Source organism: Papilio polytes, unplaced genomic scaffold (assembly GCF_000836215.1).
Source record: "Papilio polytes unplaced genomic scaffold, Ppol_1.0 DF824146.1, whole genome shotgun sequence".
Taxonomy (NCBI): domain Eukaryota; kingdom Metazoa; phylum Arthropoda; class Insecta; order Lepidoptera; family Papilionidae; genus Papilio; species Papilio polytes.
In genome coordinates this window covers 1,866,941-1,893,541 of record NW_013525058.1, presented here as the reverse complement: position 1 = coordinate 1,893,541, position 26,601 = coordinate 1,866,941, and the positions used below count along the sequence as shown (strand labels likewise).

Sequence of the window (26,601 nt, the reverse complement as noted above, 5' to 3'; positions counted from 1 at the left end):
AAAAGATATAATCGAGATTTTGTTATTCAAGTCAATATAAAAGAAACATTCCAAATTTAAAATTAAGACAGTGATTATCCATAGTTCTTTTTTTTTAATCTTAGTTAGGTAAAGGGGGATTTTTGTATCCATAGTTCTTTTTTATTTGGTTTCCTTTTGATTGCATCATTGCATGTTAAAACTGCATTCCACGCAAGCTATAATTGTTTAGTTTAAAACAAGTTTCGTCTACAGTTACTAATCCATAAACAGTATTGGTAAAGGCCATAATTATTATCGATTTTTTAGATACTAATTTTCGACTTTAAAACTAGTTTCCAATTAAGAAATATATTGATTTAATTCAATTTGTATAGCATTGGTAGAGTTAGGGTCACGGTTGCAGTTGGGTAACAAATTCATCAGAACAGCTATGTAAAGAAAAATAAAATGTTTTAATTTAAATTTTATGTTATTGTATTCTTTGCAGTAGATTTAATAGTAATATAGATTTAAATAAACATGCGATTTAATCACTTTTATGCATAGACTATGTTGGTCGCGGCTTCGTCCGCGTGAAATTTAAAAAAAAGCTATGTTACACGCTGCTAACGTAGCTTTTTAATGGTGAAAGAATTTTTGAAATCGCCCCAGTAGTTTTTTAGTTATTTCAATACTTACAGAAATACAAAATACAAATAAATCTTTCCTCTTTATATTATGAGTGTAGATGGTATAGATTACATTTCATTTTAATATGAAATTTTCGGCTTTTTCTTAAAGTTCCCAAGCAATATGAAATCATGAGATATAATGATAAAAGTTTGAGAAAGTGTGTGACATTATAATTTCATTTCGTACGGTGGTAACGTCACTAATTGAAAGTGACTACTGACAGTGCAACTTTTGAACGGCAATGCGATCATCCCAAAATATTACGTATCACTTTCATTTTCTCGTATAATACGCACAACGCCCGCTTTAATGTAAATTATGTATATTTTTTTATTTTAAATAAACAAAAAATGTAAGAGTGGGAAATTCCCGTATTAAATACATGGAACATATTTTAAAAAAATCTAACACGATATTTATCTAACAACTGCACTTTTAAATGACGCCCATTGTCAAAACAATTACAAATTGGAGCATGGGACATTTAAAAACTAAACTAGCTTTCGCTCGCGACTCCGTCTGCGTGGAATTAAAAAAATAAAGGTGACTAGTCTATGTGTTCTTCCAGACTATGCTCTACATTCATGCCAAATTTCATCGAAATCAGTGCAGCCGTTTAGGCTACAAACTCTAACAAACATCCATCCATCTAATTTCGCATTTATAATATTAGTATGATTAATTTAACTCTTAAGATAATATGATATTATTTGAACTTGTCACTTGTCACAGCATTATAACCTTTTCATTATTTTGTTTAATATATTTAATTAAAACCACACAAAGTAAAAAGACATTTGCAACTTTTAACTACACGCTTCTACGATTTACTATAATCATAGTACAGAGGAAGTTCATAGAATTATGCTCGTTACCCCATTACGTACACTTCGTAGTACAAAACCGCGATCTCTTTTGTAACGTATAATTGACGTAAGAACTTCCTACAATCGAGTAACTTAACATTTAAACTGCAAGGGAAATGCTTATTTAAGTTTAAGAACCGATCAGTTTGAGAATTGTATAATAACCGATAATGTAGATTATTAATATGAACTAAGATATTAAGGTTGCAAAAAAAAATGTTTTTAAAGTCTCCAGTCTGTATCATTTGGGAAATCGGATGAGTTCACCTTATTGTAATTAAAATGATTCATCATCCAATAAAAGTTACGTTTATGCTGTTTTGCTGAAGTTTGCATTTATTTTATCATTACCTAGTGATTTATTAGTGTTAGGTTGAACTATGTCAACGGAGTAAAATTCAAGTTACCAAGTTCGGAAACATATTTCATGAAGTTTTCGTATCAAAAACACTAACGAATGGTTACAAGTAGCTGGGAAATGGGCCATTAGTCCTCGTTTACAAAAAAATAATAAAGCTATACTCATTAGGTTTATCTAAGCTTAAGTTTTTTTTTACATTATAAAGTCGCAAACCAGCAAGCGGCCACCTGAATCCGCCAAAATGGCGAACCGACCGCTGCCCATTGACATTCGCAATTGCGGATGCGTTGCCTAACCTTAATTCATCCACATTCCCTTTCCATCCTATTCCTATGAGAAAAAGGGTGGGAAGGAAATTGACTAAAGTAGGCTTCAAGCTAACGTATTCTATAAAAAAATAATTGCACGTAAATTGCACAGGGCGTGATATGCATGCATTACAATTACTGATAGTATCGTGGTAGCATATCATGTCAAGGGCAATACGAACTATCAAAATTATGCAGCTGTGCATGACGCGTGAAGGTTAATGTAATATGAAAATTAAACCCAACTTATAATGGGTATTAAGGGAAAATTGATCCAACCTCGAATGTATCCTGTTTTCTTAACATTATCTAGAAATCGTAAGATTGTATTATTGACCTTACTCAAGGGAGTGGTTTTATAAACGGTAAGATACAAAAGAAATCATCTGTCTTCAGAAATATACATGTTAACTTTTACTTATGATTCAATAGTTTTGTTAGAGTTTGTTTAGAGTCCCAAACAACATATAGCAATGGCCTTCGTAAAAAAATATTACATAATTTATTTAAGCAACGCTCTTTAAATTCATTTGTGAATAATGATGAAGTATTTAAAATTACATTTAATCAAAAAATGCCTTGTTTTAATTGGATACGAATTTCAAACACTTAAAAAGTTTTTTTTACTTTCCATTCCCTTAGCCTGCTCGATTAAACACTTAATTCACCAAATAACATCTAAAGTATACAAAAAAAATCTTAACCGTTTAAGACACAACCAGACTATGAAAGTAAATGAAAATATGAATTTCTCTTACAGTAACACTTTATACGTCAATAAACATAAAGCCGTATGAAATCGAAAGTCCACGTGGTCTGCAAGTTGTAATACTCAAAGCAAACCACTTTCGATGAGTCTCGGTCTCAGACATTAGTACACAAATACGTTTGCCGTTCGTTGTCGCAACTACAAGCTTGTAAAACTGGGGCTATTATAAGATCAACACGTTTACGGCATTTCTATATTTGTCAAATATTTTAAGCCAGTTAACATATTAAATGTTATATATGCGAAATTTTGTATGGTCGTTTGTTACTACAGAAATTACGGTTTAACGTATCTCCCTGAAAGGGGCAGATGTATAAGATATTCTGAATACTATTTTTTTATTTAATTTAAATTTTAATCGATTATTTAGTATTGTCGTGTGTAGTATTGTTTAAATATAAACAAGAAACCTGTTATAATCATAGATAACGACATGAACAGTAGTAAAGCTATATAAATATAAATGTTATCTTATCTTTATAACCAAAGACAAAAAACAATGGAGGGACAAAAAAGTTTCATCAAAAGGAAACAGCATGAGGTCACTAGGGCCCTAAACTTATAAAAAAGTGTGATAGTAGGTATATCGGTCTCAGGTAGTGTTGTTAAAAAGGTCATTCACCCGAACCCTTAGCCGGTTCTAAATTCAAATTGGATGTGAAGAGATTTCTTATGAACCTAAATATCTTATTAGAATTTAAAGGTAAAAAATATTTAGGGTCGATCATTTATTATTCGAAAAGGTATTTGCGGTTTTCCTTTTGATATTAAAATAAATTCGAAACGATAAGATAACTAGAAGGGTTTTGTAACAAACACATCGCTATCTTAATTTCTTAATTATATTAAAATATACTTATCATCATACTATTTCCTCTTACTGAATTATTTCCTAGTACTGGCCTCCATTAATTAAAAAAAAACTAATACAACTGGCCACAAAGACGTACAAAAGAATGTTTCTTCACTTTATAAATCTGCGGCATTTCTACGTTTAGCCAAATTAAATAATCAGTCCGTGACTGTAATACAGTATTCATTTAGTATTGTTACTAATTGTATATGTTAATATTATACAATTTTGTAAAAAAATGGTGCCGTTATATGTAATGCTCAGTGACCCATTGACATTTACGATTTAACAACAATGATTCGCAAACAGGGAATATTTGCGAAACGGTGTACAATCAAAACATGCTTATATAGGATTCAACCGCGTTAAAGTAAAAACGTAACCTATGTTACTCAGTAATAACATAGCTTTTTAATGGTGTAAGGATTTTTGAAATCAGTCCCATAGATTTTGAGTTATTTCAATACATAAACAAATCCAAAGATGCAAATCATTCCTCTTTATAATATTAGTATAGATTGACTTTTCCAAGTTTCATTTTCAAATATATTACGATAAATAAATTAATTAATGGCTACTAAATTATAACTTTAAGAATGGAAGATAATCTCGTAGGTTATTGTTGTGTTTTGTTTTTATTTTCGTGCGGGTTTTCATTGACATTTAGTGAAAAAAGTGTCAGTGAAAACTCGCTGATATAAATATGAAATTGTTTCTCCTATCAGTATTAACGCATAAAATTTCATCATTTATCAACTATCATTTAATAATTATCTAGTAACATTATTGAAACTATAATTTCTAACTTTATTTTTGTCATAATTTACATAAATATGCACCTTAAAATGTAATTCAAAAGACATTATTTGCAATACCACATTATATATTGTTCAAACTAAGTTGTAAGCTAATAAAAACTGTAATACCTATGTCTTAAGGTTTACTTTCACATGATATAAATGTATATGCAATAATCACATTCACTTATAATAGCGTGCGTTAAAAAAGGCGATATACGTGCACGCAATAGAGTCACGAGACTTCCGTAAATACAAGCACCTACGAGATATGTGAGCACCTGTGAACTACGCGCATTTTATAAGAGAAATAGTTAATTACTATTGTCCTGTGTGAGTTAATTCTCTAGTGATACAAAGAACGGATATCGTTTGTATCATTATATCCGTTTATACTATTATAATAATTTACTACCTAGAAATATGAACGCATAATATACGTGAAATTGTGGGCACACCTGAAACTAAACTATTTTACATCTGTTTAGTCGCGCTTTGATTCCTATGAGCTTATTTGACTAAACAATCGCACAACTGTGGTGCGATTCTTTAGTCAAATCCATCCACTATAAGGGTTTCCTCTGTTGGTCACAAAATAAACAAATGCAATCGGATGATCAGTTAAGTCTTAAAACTTTTTTGTATAAAGTAATAGAAATATTTATTTTGCAGTAACGATCGTAAATAACATTAATTATTTTAAAAACACTCCAGCAGGAAAGTTATGTTTATTTTGGGTAAGACGCACGAGATTTTGTGATTCGCAATCAATTTATTGATTGCATATTACTGATACGTCACTTTTCGTTATAAAATAATCAGGTTTAAATTATTTCAGTAAACACATTCCATTTCTACAGTAATTGACAATCAGAGGGTCTATCACAAAAATTACGAGTTTTTTTTCGTCAACGTCATCAACAAAATTCTTATGAGATCTGTTGATGTTTCATCTCCTGAGTAAAGGTTATACTATTTTTATCGATGATGTTATGAAACCAATCTCTCTAATATTCGTAATATGCCCACGGAATTATGGAAATCCAAACGTTAAACCTTTTTCATCAAAAAATCCTTCAGATCGTATAGATTATAAATGGCCGCAATTAATTATTGAGTATTTAGTAAACGTATTTTAAAAATAAAACCAAACACGTACATCCGGAGCGATGGCCAAGCCGTGCTCAATTGAAAAATTAATAACACGCGAATATTTATAATACTTCACAAACGTATGAATTATTAATGTGACGTTTTAATTATTTTACATAAATATAAGATTTTTTAGTATGACATATCGTTCATATTTAACTTTACTGTTGGTTAACGATTTATAGTAGACATTTATTTCAATGTCGTTTTCCGACAGTAAAATATTTCAAATTTCGAATATAACAAATGCAAGAATGAAATAAAATTCCTTCACACACATTTCAACACCACATTTCAAAAGTATTTCCGTTATTTTACGACAAATACAGCAATAACGTTGTATTGTTGTTCATACGAACTTTCAATTCCATACTATGCAAAACATCTTAAGGAAGGAAGAAGTCATTCGAACCGGTGCTTTGCTTGTAAACTGTCATTCCATCTCGGATAGACGGAAGGAAGCCGAAGCAAAAAATTGCCTTACTCTTCTATGGGAAACAGGTTACGTTACTCTTAATGAACAAAGACATGCGTGCAATTTACGCCACTTTTTGATGACTTTCATCACATGATATGAACAATAGTACGGAACATTTCTAGTAAATTATGAATTAAAGAGTTTTCTACAGACTTTATTCCTTATTTAATACATTTAACGTTATTAGAATCGCATTAGACGAGGAGAATTTTAGTTATTAGTGTGGAGGGGTACATCGGTAGGAAGATATGGATTGCGTGAAAGGTGACATAATCAAAAAAAGAGTGACGACTAATATAAGGGAAGATAGATCGATATAGAGGACAAAATCCTGGTATGCCGACCCTACATAAGTAGTGTAAGGATAGGGGGAAAATCAATGAGTTTTCCACACGGTAGCGTAGATCACAATAAATGTAGACATTTTATTAAGTAACTCTTAATTGTAACGTAATAATGACATCATAATTAACTCACAAATGACTTGTAAGCATAAAAAATTGATTAGTTCACTTTCACCAAGATCAAAATAAAACGCACCGCACTGCGTCATGACTGCTAACGACACGGTCTAGTTGCATATTTCGCCAGATCTAATGACTTTATAATATAATATTTTTTGTACGAATTCAGACAAAAAGACCTGCAGTAGACATAGCAGAAACAGACCAACGAATTACGAAATATTATTCAATTGAAATTAGACAATTTCAACGCTTGTCAATCGATTCATAATACAATAAAGTTAATAGTATTGAAATTATACAGATTTTATCATACTAATATTATAAATGTGAAAGTTTAGATGGATGGATGGATGTTTGTTAGTGTTTGTAGCCTAAACTGCTAAACGGATCTCAATGAAATTAGGCCTATAAGGCTGAACGGATTTATCATAGATGTAGAGGATAGTCTAGAAGAATAAATAGGCTACTTTCTTCTGATTTATTAATACCACGCGCACGGAGTCGCGGGCAAAAGCTAGTTGTTAGATCAATATTCATTTTAAATTCAAAATTAACGAAATGAAATAAAGTAACGTTTAATGTCATGTGAGGTCATGAACATAAAATATATTAAAGTATAGTAAACGCTGCTTTAGAACGATTTATTTGGATATAAAATACCTTGGCCTCTGGTTACAAACGAAATAAGCCTCGCGACAACTTGCTTATTCAATTAGCGACTAACACCGGGTCAAATCTTGTTTACACAATTTTGTATATTTACATTCAAGTTATCTTAAGTTAGCAAACTTACAACTTTTTAAACTCAATGGATGTGTTAATAGATAACAATACTGGTTACGTAATATTTGTCTGTTAGTAATTTCGTTAGTCTGTCAATGCATATCTATTGTTTGTGTTTGTTTTAAATAAATAGGAAACCTTTTAAGTCATCTATATTAATTATCGTGGATTTTCAATCTGTAACATGTTTCCAAATTTTTTATCAGCCGATGTCTTCTTTGTATAGTTTTAAAATCAATCTTATGTTATTAAGACAAACCATCATACTCATACTATACATAATATTATAAATGCGAAAGTTTAGATGGATGGATGGATGGATGGATATTTGTTAGAGTCTGTAGCCTAATCGGCTTAACGGATTTCGACTGAGTTTTCCAAAAGCGTAGAGAATACTCTAGAAGAACACATAGGCTACTCAGTTTTGTTTTTTTGACGAAATTTTCCAAAGACGTAGAGGATACTCTAGAACCCATAGGTTACTCAGTTTTGTTTTTTTTTTTAATTCTAAAAGCTAGTTGTAAATAATTTGTAAACATCTCAAGCCTTGTCTACACTAATGTACTTGTTTTGCGATCACTTACTAAAACTATTATGAAATTCTAAGTATAAGATAACGTTGATCATTTAGCAAGCTCTCAGTAATGTAACGAACATTTTTAAATGTTAGAAGATTAGTTTCAAAGTTATATCTTTACATTTAAATTTATAAGGAAATATGAGTCAAAAAATAATTTGAATGTTCATGTTTTCTTACTTATCAAAGATATAATATATTAAGAATTGTAGCTAAAATATTTATTTAAAATATATTGCAACTTAGATCGACAACTACGATCATCACAAAGAGTAGCAACTAACTGCAAAACCATTCATCAATCTTAGTGTCATATATGTAGGCAAAGAGGTTACCATCTACGTAACGTGTTAGTCATTTAATTGTTAATCTAAGATATAAATTTGTTAAAAAGCAAAAGCTCAAAAAATGTACTCGAAAAAAAAGAACCAAAACAGACATAGACTTGAATATAAATAATAATAAAATTGTCGCAATACAATTCACAAAACCGTCAATTATTTTATTCAGAACACATTCTTATATATTTCCAAAGTTTAACTTATCGCATAAAATACCTTTAACGGCACACATGAACTATTAAGAATATTTTACGCAACGATATTTTCTAATTTCATTGAAATATCCTCACAAATATTTTAAATACATATTTCCAAAGTTAAAATGTTTTGATAATCATTATTAAGTTTTCTACAACACAATAAACATATCCATTATCATAAAATAACACTCACATAAATTCTTAAAGCGAAATTACAAGAATAAAAAAAAATATCACGACTTTGCCGCATACTGTAAAATTATGATGGTACTTTCAAATGATAAATCGGATTGTTTATGTTGGAACTAGTTTTACTCGTTACGTGTCGGTCAAACTTTGGTCTCGAGAATATTTTTAGTGTCGTTGCCATTATAACTGTAAACATTAAAAAACCTAAAAAAAAACATATTCGAAACTTAATGCATTAGGACTGCCATACACGTACTTCAAGCAGGAACTAAAGACATCTTTAGCTAGTCAGCGTTGGGCGATCGCCAGTCTCACATTCGTCAATACCGGTCCACTCCACGGTCTGTGGACACTACTCAAATGAATCATGACCGTACGTCGGATATGATTGCAGTCCGTATATGGTGACCCTTATTTAGTCTCGTGAACAACAAATAAATGAATGTCGCTGATACTCTTTTTTTATTATTTTATGACTATTCAAATTATTACACGGATACAGTGAATAATCTTATGATTAATTTCTACTTTGTACATGATACTTTAAAAGGTGAGGTTTTTAAGTTGTGACTATGTTATTAAATATTTTTTAATATATTAATACTAGTGATGTCATATCAATATTTTTAAAAAATATTGATTAATGCTGGTACAGTGAAATTTAAAAAATAAGTTCCTAGACGCTTGTAAATTAATAGTTCAGTAAACGCACATAAATCAAATTTGCGTCAAGACACACCTTTGATTTAATATTAGCTAGGAACATTAAGTCATAACAGATGGCGCATTACCTCGCCTCTGGGCCGTGATAAATACGAGGAGACGAATTATAATGTTAACCTTTTGCTTGGGAAAATGTGTGCCAACATTACAAAGTTTCAAAACCGAGTCATTTTGTATGTGAATGTGACAATGTAACGATTATAATCACTTCTTTTATTACGTGAGAAAGGCCGCTGTGGATATAAGAATGGGCTCGTGAATATACCTTATAATTTGCATCCCGCTCTACCAAATAAAAAGGTTACCTGTAAAGAAAAACAAATGATTAAAGTGTTGAAGAAATAAAAAAACAAAAATAATTAATCGAGTAGAATATAAGTAAAGTATTTTTGTATTATTAGAAACGAAAATAATCTTTGTTTTGCACTTCACCTACAATAGAGATTTAAAAACCTCAAACAAGCATTTGGTTCTTGAAACAGGACACTTGTATCGTACAATAATGTAGACACACCTTAAATCTAAAGGTGTGTATACATAATTTGTCTGACTCAAAACTGAGCTTTATCAATGGTGCTGCTTAGAGGATTCGCAACAAGTGTGGGAGTATACAAAGAGTTAGCGCGAGCGTCGCAACACGCCTCTAATTGATTGGCTCACTTTCTGCAACCCACTTTTTGCAATATCATGTTCACAATGATGCTATAATTGACTCATCTACATATCTAAGCAGACTGTATGTCTAGACTTAAGACGTATTTGGCCAGTTTCCCAGCTAAATTTAACCATTCGTTAGTTTTTGGTTCGATAAATTCTTGACATGCGTTTCTGAACTACGTAACGTTATTTTTACTCTTTTGAAATTTAACCTAACCACTAATGAATCGGGTAAATATAAATAATATAATGTAATTATGAGAGTATCTGGGTTTCTCCGGTGCATAGGATAGGGCCCTAAGCAGCAATACCGAGACTCCGAGATGGTCGTAAAATATGCAGGACGAGCTACATTCGTAGCAACGCGTTGGGGGGTCACGGTTCCAAATGGAGATCCCTCGACCCCTCGTTAGGACTGTGGGAGACCACCGTGAGGTAAATATAAAATAAATGGAAACTTCAGTAACCCAGAATTATGGAAATAACGTGTAAACGAACAATCAATTACAATTTTAATGCTTCAATAAGCTGACAATTTCGTCGTTTGAGATACGTGGTAATTCCTACAGACTTATTATAGAATCCGGATACACGCCTTGTCTGCATACTGATTATTCTAAAATCAAATGATTTCTTTACTATTAGATCAGCGCTTGTACAAACTGTGGCAATGTTACGAAAAATTACGTGCTTTGAATAATTTTACAAAAATACTTGTCATACAAGACTAAGGAAATGTATGTAAAACGTAGACAAAAAAGTTCCACTTTCAAAGTTAAGAAAGTTATATTGATGTATTTTTTGTATGCAAATGTGCAATAAATGAATAAAAGGAAGTGAAATTGCATTGGGGTGTATTACCCCGATTAAAAAAATAGGTATTCGAGAGTTGAATAGTTCGAAATTTCACTTTTAAAATTCTAGAATTGTTTGAATACGTTTCGTGTATCAGTAATGTTAAGAAGAAATCGGTACCGGAGTAGCGGCGCAACACTAGATCACTGACATACACGTCCCATCCCTATGACAGCTGACAATGTCAATTGGAAGTATTAAGGATCAGCGTGCCAATCCTAGCGAGAATCGGTAGATTGATTATCAAAATTGAATTACGTTGTTACTAATATTATTGTATAAAAATAGTGTATTGATGTTACATGTTAAAAACCGGTTAAACTGGATCGTTTGGCACGTGTTGTATAATCTTATAGCAGCCACCATCATCTCATATAACTGTTAGATGACGTCACATAAAATCGTTAAAATGCTTGGATCACCTTTGTGTAGGTAGACACCACTTTTGTTCCGCAAACTGCCTTGGATACCAAGTAACACTATAAATAGGAGACATTAAATCCTTGCCTTATACGTTACCCTGTTTTAAACTTTCAGTATTAAGAAAAATTTCAACAAAGATCATACAAATAATTGTTAATTTATGAAAATTGATATAATTATGAGTCTAGGTATGCTAATAAAAATTTAATTTACCAAAACGTAGTAATCAAACACTAAATTTTATGATAACTTTTACTCCAGCGTCTCAAATCAAACAAGGATTACGTCAATAAAAATGTGATTTATATGTATGAAGACAGAAGGTTAATCTGAGATTACTATTACTATTATGTCATAGTTAAAGCAATGTTACAGGCATGTAAATTTCGCCGGCCGTATGCGATTCGAGTGAGAAATCGAGTTTCATACAAATCAGAGAAATGGTCGAGACTTTCGCATCTTTCGCGTACTGTTACATAATCGTACGTTATCTGATTACTAAGCGGCGGCCACTTAACAACACAATAGAGTAACACGGATAATATAAGTCACATTGAATACAAAAAACAGTCGAATAGAGATTTAAAACTTCATGTACCCTCGTTTAAAGCTACTTAAGCAGTAAAGTAAATCTTATTCTGTATCACACTAAGTGTAACCCTTAAACTACTCTGACTGTGGAGTTGATACTACTTCTAGAATTCTTAACCTATTTCTCACTGCAACAATGTTGCATATATGCGGAATGTAGCTAAGTGCAATTACATTTGCGCGGTCAATAAACCGATGTGTTCATTTAACGAGATATCAAATAAATGTCCCGAATAAATGAACGTTATAACTACTAATTACATAATTTTATTTTAATAAAACAAATAAGAACTTTGAGGTGCCGATAAATTAAAGAGAAATACCAAACCTGTTGTTTATTATGAACTAGCTGTTCCCGTGCGACTTCATCCGCATAAAATTATGAAAAAATTATTTTATTGTTTACATGTATCAAAATATTAATAGCAAACGTCAAAATGACATGACACGATGACAAACCATGGCAACCTTGCTTCCTTAATGTTGGCAGCTTGTAGTTTATGGTCCCTTTCCCACATGAAGGTTTTTTTCCAATTTATTTACCCCCAAGTTTAATAGCGTAAAAATATATAGCCTAAAGAAGGAAGTGTAGGGCTTTAATTAAAGAAAGATTTATTCAAAAATATGCTTTGATTGCTGACATCTTAGGCATCAAAGAAGTGTGTGTTTACGTTTTAATATTAGTATAGATAAAAAAACGATCACAACGCCATTATTGAAATTGATTATGTGACATTTTCACGAACTACAACATAATTAAAATGATGAGAAACCACTTCTGATAATTTAATAAGACGAACTTTATAAAGTGCATTGAACAAAACAAGTGAGACAAGTTTTTGAAACCTTTTTTTACTCTAATATAATCTGCGAAATATTTACAACTTCACGGGTCTCATTGGCCCATAAATAAGATCTAGGATCTTATTTCAAATAAAACATGGCAGAAAAACAATAAGTAACTTAACATCTTTCTGATATTTTTTCAAACATTATATTTGCTTAAATAAATCTTACGTAAAATTCCCATTTTCTGCGCTGGCAAACTTTCGTCAATTGTATTTCCGCCAGCTATTGTTTTTAAAATCTTCATCACGTTATAATTACAAGTTTTTTCTCAGCGGCCAGTGTCACGATATTACGCCACGTCTACTAAAGGTTACACACTTGACATAATGCGGTGCAAAGAAAGTGTGCAACGTGGAATCGCGAAAGTTTTCACAAAATATCAGCAGACTGACTTACGTTCGTTACAGAAATAATAATTTTATAGGAAAGTGCGACTAGAAATAAACTAAGTCTCAATCTATATTTATACTAAAATACCAAAGCCTTACACAAGACCTACACTTCAAATAGCCTATAGACTATATACTTACACGCTATCTAATTTAGAAAGGAAGTAAATTGGAATACATAGTCATGGTGGAAAAGGAACAAAAACTACAAGCTTAGAAGCAAGATTGGCAAGGTTAAATCAATATAGTAAATTAAATAATGGTAAGAAAAAACTCCGAAAATAACACAAAATAATCTAGCAACACTGTTTATAGAATAGATAATATAAGCGTTAGTATACGCAACATTCTTAAAATAAGAGAAAATGTTTTGTTTGCTTTGCTTATAATTTATGCGCTAAGTACTTCAGTAGTTTAAGATGAATGTAAATTAGAAAAACTTTATTGCGTAATCATACCTTTCATTTTATTGTTCTACTATTATTATTAAACTCTTTAAAAAAACGAAATGAAATATGACAAATTATTCCCGTACGCGTAATAAAAATTAAATCAATATTTGGACGGCTTACTAAACTTTGCCTCTTACTATTTTGTTATGTGCATGGTAATACATATAAAACTACAATCAATCCTAAATATTTTGCTAACATAACTCGATTGCTGTAACCGCATGTATACGACACGTAAAAATCACTTTAGAAATCCTTGTGTAATCTAGGCGTTGATAAAATGTCCAAATGTGTATTCCAAAATTAATACAATCCAACATGGATTTTTCGTCTGAATGATATATTATCGGGGAGCGCCTTTTGACCGAGTTAATGAACCAATCTTCATGCAAACTGTCAAAAGTTGGGTAAACTTTGACCTATTGGATAAGACGTCGCAGATGCCAGCTGACCTGATCTGCGCGTACGCAAGATATTGCTTATAACTCTGAGCTTGAGTTTACTTTTTTAAAAGCAAATATAAAATATATATTTTTAAATTACTACTGAGAATGTCAGTACAAACGAAGGTAAGGTCGACAGGTCAACTGTGTTACGCATGTCTGAAAACTACAACCAATAATACTGGCGTTTGTACACGTCTATAGTATAATATTATAAAGAGAAAAGATTTGTATTTTTGTATTTTTATATGTATTCGATTCACATAAAAACTAATGGGCCTATTTTAAAAATTCTTTCACCGTTAGAAAGGTAGTTTTTTTGGGAGTACTATAGGCTATGTTCTTTTATTTTTTAATTTCACGCGGACGAAGTCACGTGCAACAGCTATGTTTATAAAACGTTAGACTACATCTATAGCAATTCAATAATTGGTTGTGGTGTTTTTGCTCTTATCTATGTAATATTTTTTAAAGATCACAATACTATCGTATATATACTATGGCAGTTCATTGTAATTTTTTGCTATCGAATTTCGACAGTCTGCTCGTATTTGTATTCTTTGTGTAATAGGAAAATTATTTAAAACTTGATGATTATGAAAGTTATAAATCCTGGTCTAACACCAAGGACATCTAGCGGACCTAACAAAAACATTGTCTGCATATCTTAGTGATTTACTCGATGATTATGTTTATAAGGTTTCACAATAAAACATCTTTTATAGACAACTTCATAGCAAGACTAACGTATTGAGAAATTCACACACATAAAACGCTATCATATTGCCAAATAAATGATCATCGCCTCTCCAATATGTGTGATATTTGATTTTTAACAATAAACCATAAAATGCAAACAAAAATCAGGTTTTTTATCTGTTTGCTTAACATGGTGTTGACAATGACTGCTGTTTCTACGTAACGTCACTGTCGAAAACATCGTATATGAAACAAAAGTTTTAACACTAGTTCTTTAAAAACAAATTGTAGTGTTTTAAAAACAAATACACCAATAAGAACCCTGTTATTGTTCTGGCTTCATTTAATTTCAACGTATAAAAAAAAAGATATTTACATTAATGTCGACTTTAACACATTTCAATTAAATTTCAACATTCTTTGGTATCGTACTTCTTTGTAATTATTTAAAACGTAGCCTGTAATCATAAACACCGCCGACATTTTCTTCATTATTGCGCCGCAGGGTCAACGCATTGTTACACCATTCAAGATGATACATTATGAAACGATTTATAAATTATGCACTTAAACTTTTTCATTGAATTGGTCATAAAATGTTACTAAATACATTTTTTTTCTTTAGACTTGTGTTAGCTTGATTACTTTGTTATCTAATATTATCTTTAATAAATAATTTTTACAGATTATTTGCATAGTTCCAAATTACGTGATCTTTAAGAGAGATACAATCATGTTCTTTGACGTCCTATATTGACAGTGGCGCTACTAGCGCTGGATGTCTTAACAATCTTATATGTCCAGTTTTCTGGTGGATATCCAACCTCGCAGTATCCTAATGTGAGCACTTACTAATGTTTCCGTACGTACCGGGACACTACAACATTTACACTTATCATATTAACATTTGTAAGGTTAATAGTTTTATTAAGTCGAATTAGCAACTTAACAGTAATTTACACAAACGTCTAATGTAGTAGGCGTGATTTATAATATCCTATGACATGGCTTATAAAATACAAAATATAACTTTAACGCTAATTTGAATTATTAACTGTTTATTTATACTAATTCCCTTACAAACCTATAAAATTACCATGAAACCTTGACCTACGATACGTCACAAAACCAGATTTCTAGAGTCGTTCAAATTGATCAGTATTTAAACCAGAATTTTATTTATCTTGTCTTTGTTTCCGTTATTTTATTTATTTATGTGAATAGTCAGATCTCATCAGACTCATCTCATAATTAAATTTTTATCTCGTTTGATTAGACAGTTAAAAGCTTTAAATGATTTGGCAACCTTTCAATTTGTTAGCAAGTGGCATGGTGATGCAATTATATTACTATGAACAATTAAACATTTAAAAAATGGTAAGAAACGGTAATAAATTGCTACAAGTGATTTCAAATCAGTTAAAGATAACTATAACTATATAAGAAAATAATTAAAAACTATAAGCGAAAATACAGTGCTTCTAACATAAAAGTAAGTTTTATTATTCATTATATTTATTATTCTATTAAAAATTGAAAGTATACTTATCACATGAATAAAGAAAACATCACTTAATCTGAGACCGGTTCCAATGTCGTCTTCTATGTTAATTATTATTGAAATTCTTTGATATACAACCACATTCCAACTGCATTTTACGATAAATAAATAAGTAAACAATAAAACGAGATACAATAATCTTAATGTTATTAATTTTGATAATTCCAACACTGATTGAAGAATTTTAAAGTGTACAAAACTATTAGTGTTGTAGTTTTTTTCTTAAAAACAAAAACATTGGCCACCGTGTTACGCGTTTAAACGATAACCTATTTTTATTTGAAACATTTAATATTATGCAAAGATTTTACTATTTTTAAAAAGAATTGAATTGAATTAAAATTCAGATATTTTCACTAAACACAAAATAATACCAATCAAAGTTAATGAATTAAGAAATTATAAGGTTTTTGATCAACAAAATATGATGTCAAATGTTAAATGGCAGTAATTTTTCAAACAACTTTTCTATTAGCATTTCCGTTAGACCATTTAAAGCAATAATTACGTGATAACAAAGCGTTAAACAACAACTACGAACCATTTAAAATACAGCGTTAGAACTCTTTTAAAGAAGCCTATATTCTTTGTTTCTATATTGGGTGTAGTGGAACACGCAGATGCGTACAGAATCACTAATTCTGATGTTTGTGAAACACAGCGTTAGAGCCTTGGCCGAGATACTGCTGTCTTGTTGAATGACGAATTCATGTACACTTGCGAAATGCCTCTATGTTTTTCATTCATGAAAATTGATATCTTTATAACATTGTTAATGTAAGAGAATGCTATGTAGTCTGAAAAAATATTACCTTTTAGAAATAATGACTAGGTGAAAATTCTAGATTCAGTCGCCTTTGGAACCGGTTCAAAATATTTACAAAAATTACTTCAGTATTTAAATAAAAACAAATGTCAACGTAATCGGCGTACAATGTGATTACAAAAGACTCATTTCCCCGCAATTAAACGGGGACCTGCAGCGAAAACGAAAGTGATATCGTAATATAACACCAAGGTTAGAAAGTTAAAAGCGTAACACTATGTTACAGTAAGTAATGTACGAATGGACGAAATAAATATGGATTACTTAGATTGTCATCACTATAAATATATATATATACTATTATCAAATATAATGTTTCGAGCATGGCTGTTATGTTTAATTTTGATTATGATTGTAGATGTCTACCCCTTACTAATATAGATAGGTGTTTATTAAAGTTTATAACCTAAACTGCTGAACGGACCTTAGTGAAATTTGGCATAGATGTAGAGCATTGTCTGGAAGCCCACGCCGGCTTTTGTTTTTTTAATTCCAAGCGGACGGAGTCTCGGAAAGCTTGTTTCTAAATATGTAGTAAATTCTGCTGTTTTGTTTTAATCGAATTATAACAAACTAGACAATCTAGATGTGTTTCGATAACTCAGGTTTTTTTAAATAGGCCTATTTTAATCCACTTTACATATATGAATAACAGAAGGTCACTCTAAACGATTGGCCAACTAGAGAGTGACCGCCGCAAATTTACAATTGTGGTCCGCACCACGAATTCACGATCTCGATCCTCATTCAATTTCGAATTGGAATTGGAAAATTGTGTACATAACAATGCTGCGTTACGAATCATTGAACGACTGTGGAGTAACTGTAGACGCATTGTACTCTATTTTAGTCGAAAAATGCGTGTCGCCGGGTCGTTTGTGACTCGAATGCGATTCAGCCGTGACATATTGATGTTCTGTATCACACTATTATGAAATCTGACAGACATACATGCTTACATCTCTTTTAACTTATTGAAAGCCATCATGTTCAAAGATGACGAATGAAGTGAACGACAATAAAAAACTAATATAATTTTACTCTTTACAATTTGCGTCACTTTCTAAATAAGACATTTATTACTTTGTGATACTTATTTATTCTGAAATATTACAGTTACCTTTATGTAATGTAAACACTATTTCTTTTAGTTCATTTTATTAGTTACTTTGCTACATTATCAACGTCCATACATCTCTATCAGCGGTCGTATGTGACTTCACTGAGTACTCTTCTAGTCGCAATATATTAATATAAGACACAAAATACGTTCAAAACCTTTAAATTATTCAATAAATCTTATCACTTCTAAATGTTTCTATGACTACAAGCGCATTTTTCTTACGCATGTTCTATGAATATTCTCGTGGTGTTATATTTCTGCGACTCAAATAACAGTTAACAAAAACAGGCAAACGACCTTAACAGGCTGGTTTTTAAACTCATTTACATTCGGATACTTTTCATTATATTATAAGAAACGCAAAAAGCAACTTTATAAATAGGCGATAAGAATTGATTGCAAGTAAAAAAATAGATCTCTATCATTTAAGTTTTCAGGTGATTTGTAGTTTTAAATATGATTTTTGGATTACACTTCAGAAATAACAAAAATTTTAGTAAGTTATATAGCAATTGATTGGGTCATATTTTTTAACAATTCTTATTTTTAATTATTAAAAAAAATAAACATGTATAGCATTCACTAATAGCAGTCTTAACAATAGTCGTGTCAATAATAACGGGTAAATTAAAAAGTTGTCAACAATTTACGAGGACTAGTTGTCAAAACAACGACCTACAGACTCTAACAGGATTCAATGTGAGTCATAGTGCAGACGGATTTGGGAAATGTGATATTACAACAACATTCTTTTAGATAACAAAGGTCAATTGAGTTTATTATTCTTTTGTCATACCAACTACAAATGTAAATAAATATATTTCAAGTTACATGTGCGGTATACGAAAGTTTCACACTATATGAAGAAAGATGTTCTAATTAACCTATATGTTTATATTAAACAGTTCACTGCAAATTTTTAAAGCACATCCCTTTACATTTTAGATGGAATTGTATTTTTATTCAGTCTAACTATAATCGTATATGCAAAAAGATATAATTCAAACAGGAAAATTAAGCGCATGATCATCGTGATGTGTTTCCAAAAACACCTTCATTACGCATCGTACAACGATCCGGGGTCAACGGATTACGAAACTCTAGAGACGAGACAAAAATAAACTAATATATATCATAAATACAAATACATTCTGCATCTACCAATCATATCATATTACTAATCTTTTAAATCATACATAATATTATGTATACTAAAAGTTTATATGGATGAATGTTTGTTACTATGTATGTTCAGAACGTCTCAACGGATCTCGCTGAAAGGCAATACATGTAGAGCATAGCCTGAAAGTACGTATAGACTACTAAATTCTTTTAATTTCACGCAGGCAAGTCGTGGGGACGGCTATTAAAGTGAAATAACCTTAATTAAACTAATTGAAAAAGCGACTACTATCGTAGATAATCAAACGTCGGCACTAAAATTGTTGTAAATAAAAATATCCCGTAAGATAAAAAAAGTCTTAAGTAACTAAAAAACACATTACTCGTTCAACAATAATGCACAATTAACACCAGTTTCCAAACACTATAATTATAGTTAAGAAAATGTATCGTTTTTGTCTAGTAATTCCCATTGCACTGACAATGGAGCCTTCGAGGTACCGTAGGAATTTAAATTCTTACAGAAAGCGAAGGTGAAAACGTGTAGGTAATAGTTAAACTTACATACAAATGTACTATTGAATAACTTTTAATATGCAATTGATATTCAAATTGGTTATATTACTATTAAAATAACGAAAGCCGCGTTCATTTATTTTGTTTGATAGCATCTTAAAATGGCATCAAATCACAAAATGACGTTTGCATTTGATATTTTTATACACACAATTGGTTGCCTTTTTGGATAAAAATTAAGTACTTTGTCCAAATATACTCGAAGATAGCGTGTTCTTTCTTGCATATAATCAACTATTTTCTTCGTGAATTCGTAGTAAAACTTTTGCATATTTATGTATTGTGCGGTCATTATGCAAAATATGAATTTAAACTTAGTAATAACTCATGGAATTACACAACACGTTTAAAAGAAAGTTCCGTTACTTTTTTTTCTCGAATTAATATCTCATCTCGGTGCAAAACGCCTTGTCATTAGAGATATATCGTGAGTCGCGTAATATTGATACTTCAATAAAGTTCAACGACTTTCCGAACACTGAAAATTTTCTACACACTCAATGTTAAAGTCATGTTTATTTTTTTAATAAAATTATATGGCATTGGTTCGAAATGTTCCTAGTTGGTAGCAGTTGAAATGCAACAAGTCAAGTTGACTGACCTTAATATAATTAAGGATAATTCTTAATTCAATCATGTATTAATATTTATTTCAGTAAAATACTATTACTAAGGGAAAAATATTTTTAACATAAAATTAATTTAATTTCTAAATGTTAAAGTAAAAGTACAATAAAATGATAAATATATGCTAATTTTGCGTATAAAAAAGAACTGTATCCTATGCATTTTATTCAATTCAAAATATTACATCCAAAAAATAACATATCTGAATATCCGATATCCTATTACAGAAAAATTGATTATTCATTCAGCATTCGCTTACCTGTTAATATCGCGAATGCGAAAAGCGCTGCTAGTCCGAAGGACCTCATGTTGAATCGATTGGATACACAAATCACGGTCTAAGTACAACACTAGTCACTTGCACAGCTCACCACCGCATGGTCGACGCGGCGCGCGGGTTCGGCGCGGTAACGAGAGTGAGCGTGCAGCTGCCCGCAGCGCCCACGCCGGCTCACCAGCGGACAACAGTGGTGGGGCCGTCGCCAGTACACTTACACTTGAAGGTCCCATAGGGTTACGGAAGCTGATCAAATGTCAGGGATACTGAACGGATGGCGAATTTTAAATTAGATGACATGTATCTTTTAAAGCTTTTGTATATCTCAAATCTCAAAGAGCTAAGGACAGCTGCTAAAATTAGATCAAAATGAAACTGGTTTACTATTGTGTTAAGTAAAATTTAAGATCCTACTGAAATATTAACGAAATGATCTTAGGTAAAATTTGATTTAAAAATGCTTAATGAAACATAGAGCTCTTATTGGATAAATAACAATTTTATATTCGTAACTCTACCTTGGAGAAACATATATTTTCACATCATTAGCAGAGTACGGTCGCTTTGCCTCGCGTTGAAGTCTTTTCTTAGAAATGCCGGAGCGAATAAACTCTGAGAACAAGACGGTTGAGACAATTTAAATTATCTTCGAATCTATCGAATTAATAAATATATTTATACTGTGGTTATAACATGTTAATACAAACGATAAACGAGGCAAAGATACCAAAAAAAATCTTTCACGTTAAACTCAATTATTATTCATTTTTATCAGACTGGTTACAAAATTGGACAAAAGGATGTCTTCAGTTTAATCTAAATGGTAACCCTTAGTGTACTAGTAACGTCTCTGAGTACAGCAGTAACACTCCTGACTTTCAATTTTTTTTGCCGTCATACTGATTTCCATTAACATTAAAAAAACAATATCGAATCACGGATATCTATTCGTGAACCAGGCACTTCAGTCACTGAGCGTATGTCATTTATTTATTAGATATTCTCAGAATTTCAACATTAAGTTCCTTTATAGCCCGTGTGTGCATGGGAATTAAACTACCTTCCTCTTATTCATACGTTTTATTGAGCATTCATGAAATTACTGCTAAATAACGCTTCCTGCATACATTTTGGTGTTAATATTGCATTTCATCATATCGTGAGATATACAGATTCATAAGTGGTAATTATTCTAAGATTGTAAAGTTTTTTTATGTCATTTAAGTAGAAAACTTAATTCTACGGAAATTTAATTGTGAAACGGAGTTAATGTTATAATAAAGTAAAAATGTAACAGAGCACAATAATGGGCAAGCTTGTATGAAAGTTGGATTTTAAACGTAAATTGGGATTTTCAAGGGGAAACCAATCTTTTTATCGAATTGATGAAACCACAAAATGACTAATCGGCATTCATTTGTTTACAAATAATCTGCTTCGATTCGAATTATTTAGTCACCATTAACCATATACTTGCATTTTAAATTTGTTGCCAATCTTCGAGGTTATTAATCACTTGTTAATAATTTCCAAAGATCTTCATGTTAATAAAAGCTTACGTATGTTGCGAACGATATAATTCTTTAAGCATGCAAGTTATCAAACGGTAATTTCGAGAACCGGTGATCCATTAATAATAATAAGTAAATTTAAACATCAACCATAGATTGAACAAACAATAGTTATCTCTGTTTTACATAATCCCATGCCGCGAACCAAAACGATGCACCGTTGCATCGACTTACATAATAGCCCAAAAGTAGCAAGTAGGCCGCATAAAACTTTCGATTTCGCGCAGCGGCCGACTGCCCGCATTATTACTCTACATACGACATATTATCGATAACCCTAAGTGCGACTGTGAGATCGAATTAACAGATTATGTATTTAATTAATATTATGTAAGTAATGATCCACTTCCATCCGCCACAGATTGAGATAAATCTTAGGCTTGTTAAATTAATTATAGCTGTATCAAATCATTTTTATTAGTTGTAGAAGTGTAAGATTATGCGTAATCTAAGCTAATAAGATATAAGACGTAAGCTTAAAGGATAACATATTTTTAAACAAACGTTTTATTACAAATGGAAATATGTGTTGCAGTTAAAGGAATTACAGTAATCGTTTTTACTATGTTCAATAACAGTTAAGTGTACCACCGTATACAAGAAAGTTATGTAATCATATATATATTTAGGTATTACAAAGCATGAACGAGCGTGGACAGAATTTTTGTACATTTTCGGACGTTTAACCGACATAACTCCAAATGATAATCTGAAATCGGGACGTGAGCTTAAGAAAAATGAGGCCGATAAAAAGCGAGTTACGGCAACTTTGAAGCTTACCTGGTTGTGGGCGAATGGTCATATAACACGTGAGTTGATATTTAAATCAAACAATTATGCTAGCTTCATACTAGGGTAGAACAGTAACACAGAGCAGTAAAACTGCATGAGATAGTTTTATTTTGACAGCAATTGTGCGTTTTTAAATATCAGTACTGCATTCTTTACTATTCTGCATAACTGTTGCACCCTCGTGTGAAACTAGCATTACTTCAGCGTCCATTTTTCATGCATTGAAGGTCGCGTTATCATTTTTTCATATAAGGAATATTTTATTACCATTCTGCCAACATAAGAAATTTATAGTCATGTTGGACATCTTAACAGATTTTTTTGTGGTTACTTTTATTAGCAATATTCAAAGTCATCGATATACGATAAACTTCAAACGAATGATCGAGTGTTATGGACGTATAATAAATCAAGTAAGTAACGATGGGTATCAGTGACGTTTTAAAAGTATTTTGCGATTAAACATCCCTGTCACAATTATGACTGTGAATATACGAGTACAAACTTTAAATAAATCGGAGTGTATTAAAAGAAGAGTTTAGGAAAGTGACATTTTCGGAACATTTGGATTGTTTCCCAACTACGTTTAACCATTCGTTAGTGTTTGCTTCGATAACTTCATGAAATGTGTTTCTCAACTACATAATTTGACTTTTACTCTTATTTCATGTCGACTTAACAGTATTGAATCAATAGTTAATGATATTATAAATACTAACTTCAACAACCCAGCTTTACTCTATAAATTATAGTTAATATGTTATTTATGAAACATTAATTCGAGATAATTTTTAATTTGCAACAAAATTACTTTCTATTAATTACAGAAAAAATCACTACAATAGTGTACATAAATAACGTTAACAGAATACAAAGGCTGTAATAAATCTCTTACGATACTAATGGTTACACATAACGATGTTTTAAAACCTTTTGTCTTAACGTTGCAACGTATTTCGTAAATGTTTTGTTGTTTCATTTTGATTAGTGTACAGTTAACTAAAGTTAGGAAAGTATTTCTGTATAAGAGAAAATGTTAATAAATTCCTTTTTTTTAATTATCAATCATAACATAATAAACACATGTAAGTTAATAGTGTGTTCAATTGTTATAAAGAAATAGGTGTAATCACTTCTTTGTAATACTACTAGCTGTGGCTCGCGACTTTGCCCTCGTGAAAAATATAGCCTACACACTGATAAACTAGCTTTTTAATGATGAAAGAATTTTTGAAATCGGCCCATTAGTTTTTGAGTTATTTCAATTCATTACAAAAATACAAATCTTTCCTCTATAATATTAGTAAAGATAGATAAGTAACCACTGTAGTTACCCTTCAGTAGTCATTCACCTACTATCTATTCAGTGAGTGAGTGAGTGAGTAAGTGAGTGAGTAGTTATGTAGATAAAACAGCACGTTACTATGGTTCGATGTCTTACAGTTTGATAAATACAAATTAATTTATGAGAATAAACGCATAAGGTTCATCTTAAAACATAAATCGCAAGCCCTTTGATAGGACGAATATGATTTCAAAACGACCGGTTCCATTAACCTAAATTTCGAACCTTTACGAATCATTTCGACAAACGTACAGTGTATGTAATTATTTTAGACACAGCATCATATAAGTAACTTTACCAACTTGATATAATTGCAAAACTTGTAATTACTAATTCAAACGAAGTCAATTCGATATACCAAAGTATATTATACTAAAGATATACACAAACGTATAAATAAAAGTAAACTTTAATTCTCAAAATAATTTTATATTAAAAAACAATAGATTTTTTAGACACACAGATATCGGTGTGATTGTAAAGGAGACGAAGAAGGATAAGCACAGATAATTAAATAATAAACTAAGTAATGGCTAAGCAAATGACACTAATTACATAGGATAAAAATATAATCGACATAGTCATCAAATAGAATCTAAGTATTCATGTATCTTTAACTTGGTAAGTTAACAATAACTCTAATGAAGTGTTTGTAAATAATGGTTTAAGTTATTAATGTTAAGGTTAAATGTAATGAGTAAGAACACTTAAGTAGTCACACATGCAAATAATTACTTATTAGTCTTTGTATGGCTACGAATATTTCTATTCCGACGTCAAAATGAATTAAAAGTAATCATAACTTTAAATTAATTCCAAGAGTTTTATTTATCTATCTATACTATTATAATAAAGCGTAAACATACACTTCTTTGTTGCCTAAGATCTCAGCAATTACAGCATATTTCTGTATAACTCTTTTTTTAATAAATAGCCGTACAGTTACGTCATGTTTTAGGCTATATATTTTCACGCCATTAAACTAAGGGGGTAAATATTTTGGATAAAAACCCTAATGTAGGAAAGAGATCATAAGTTGCTGCCAACATCAAGGAAGCAAGGTTGCCATGGTTTGTCATAATGTCATTTCATTTTGATATTTGCTATTGATAATTTGACACATGTAAGCAACAAAATAAATAAAATTTTCATAATTTTATGCGGATGAAGTCGCACGGGAACAGCTAGTACTCGTATAAATTTATCAGACAATCGATTGAAAAAATTGTAAACCAATTTAATTGATTTTAAATAAATATGATATTTACTTAGTAAAAGTTATTCGAAAGGAAAGATTAATATTTTAACCGTTCTTTTAATTAAACTTTACTTGTACACAAAATAACAATGAAACGACTTATCTATATCAGACGTAAAGAAAAGATAACATCTAAGAATAAAAAATAGAGAGACGACACAAATAAGAGCAAAACAGTTTATAATTCCACGGAAAGGGACCTATCTCAGACGTAATAGTTATAAAATATTATGTAAGAGAATAAACCGCAAGCGCATTTTTATTTATACAGCTTTACTAGGTCTACAAAATTATTAAACTACGTGCAATTTAAATAAAATGTTTTATATTTTTTTTCAAACTTGTGACATAAACTGGAAATTAGATTACTTAACTAAAGTTGAATTAGTCCGTTTGTATGTTATCATTACTTTACGTAAGCAGACACAGTTCTTATTTAATCCATTTATGCTTAGTTTAAATGCTGTCGCAGTTAATATTTTCAGTTTAAAAATATTTATGTTACAAAGCATAAGAAGTCGTATACTTGTAGGATTGTATAAAACATTCATAGTATGTCGGCATAGTCCCGCGCAGTCAGCCACGCGGAAACGCAATGTCTACGAAAATTTACGACGACACACGAAATGCATGTTCGTGTCGTGAGA

General features: G+C 30.9%; 1 protein-coding gene across 6 annotated transcripts in view; it reads right to left on the bottom strand.

The window, feature by feature from the left end:
• Positions 1-21,145, bottom strand: part of LOC106111883 (mucin-5AC) — a 77,386-nt gene extending 56,241 nt beyond the window's left edge. For all 6 annotated transcript variants that reach the window (XM_013294068.1, XM_013294070.1, XM_013294073.1 and 3 more), the window contains exon 1: positions 20,971-21,145. In XM_013294068.1, the coding sequence (XP_013149522.1) occupies positions 20,971-21,019 (49 nt within the window). In that variant the 5' untranslated portion in view covers positions 21,020-21,145. The remainder of the gene's footprint in view (positions 1-20,970) is intronic.
• Positions 21,146-26,601: the final 5,456 nt, after the last annotated feature.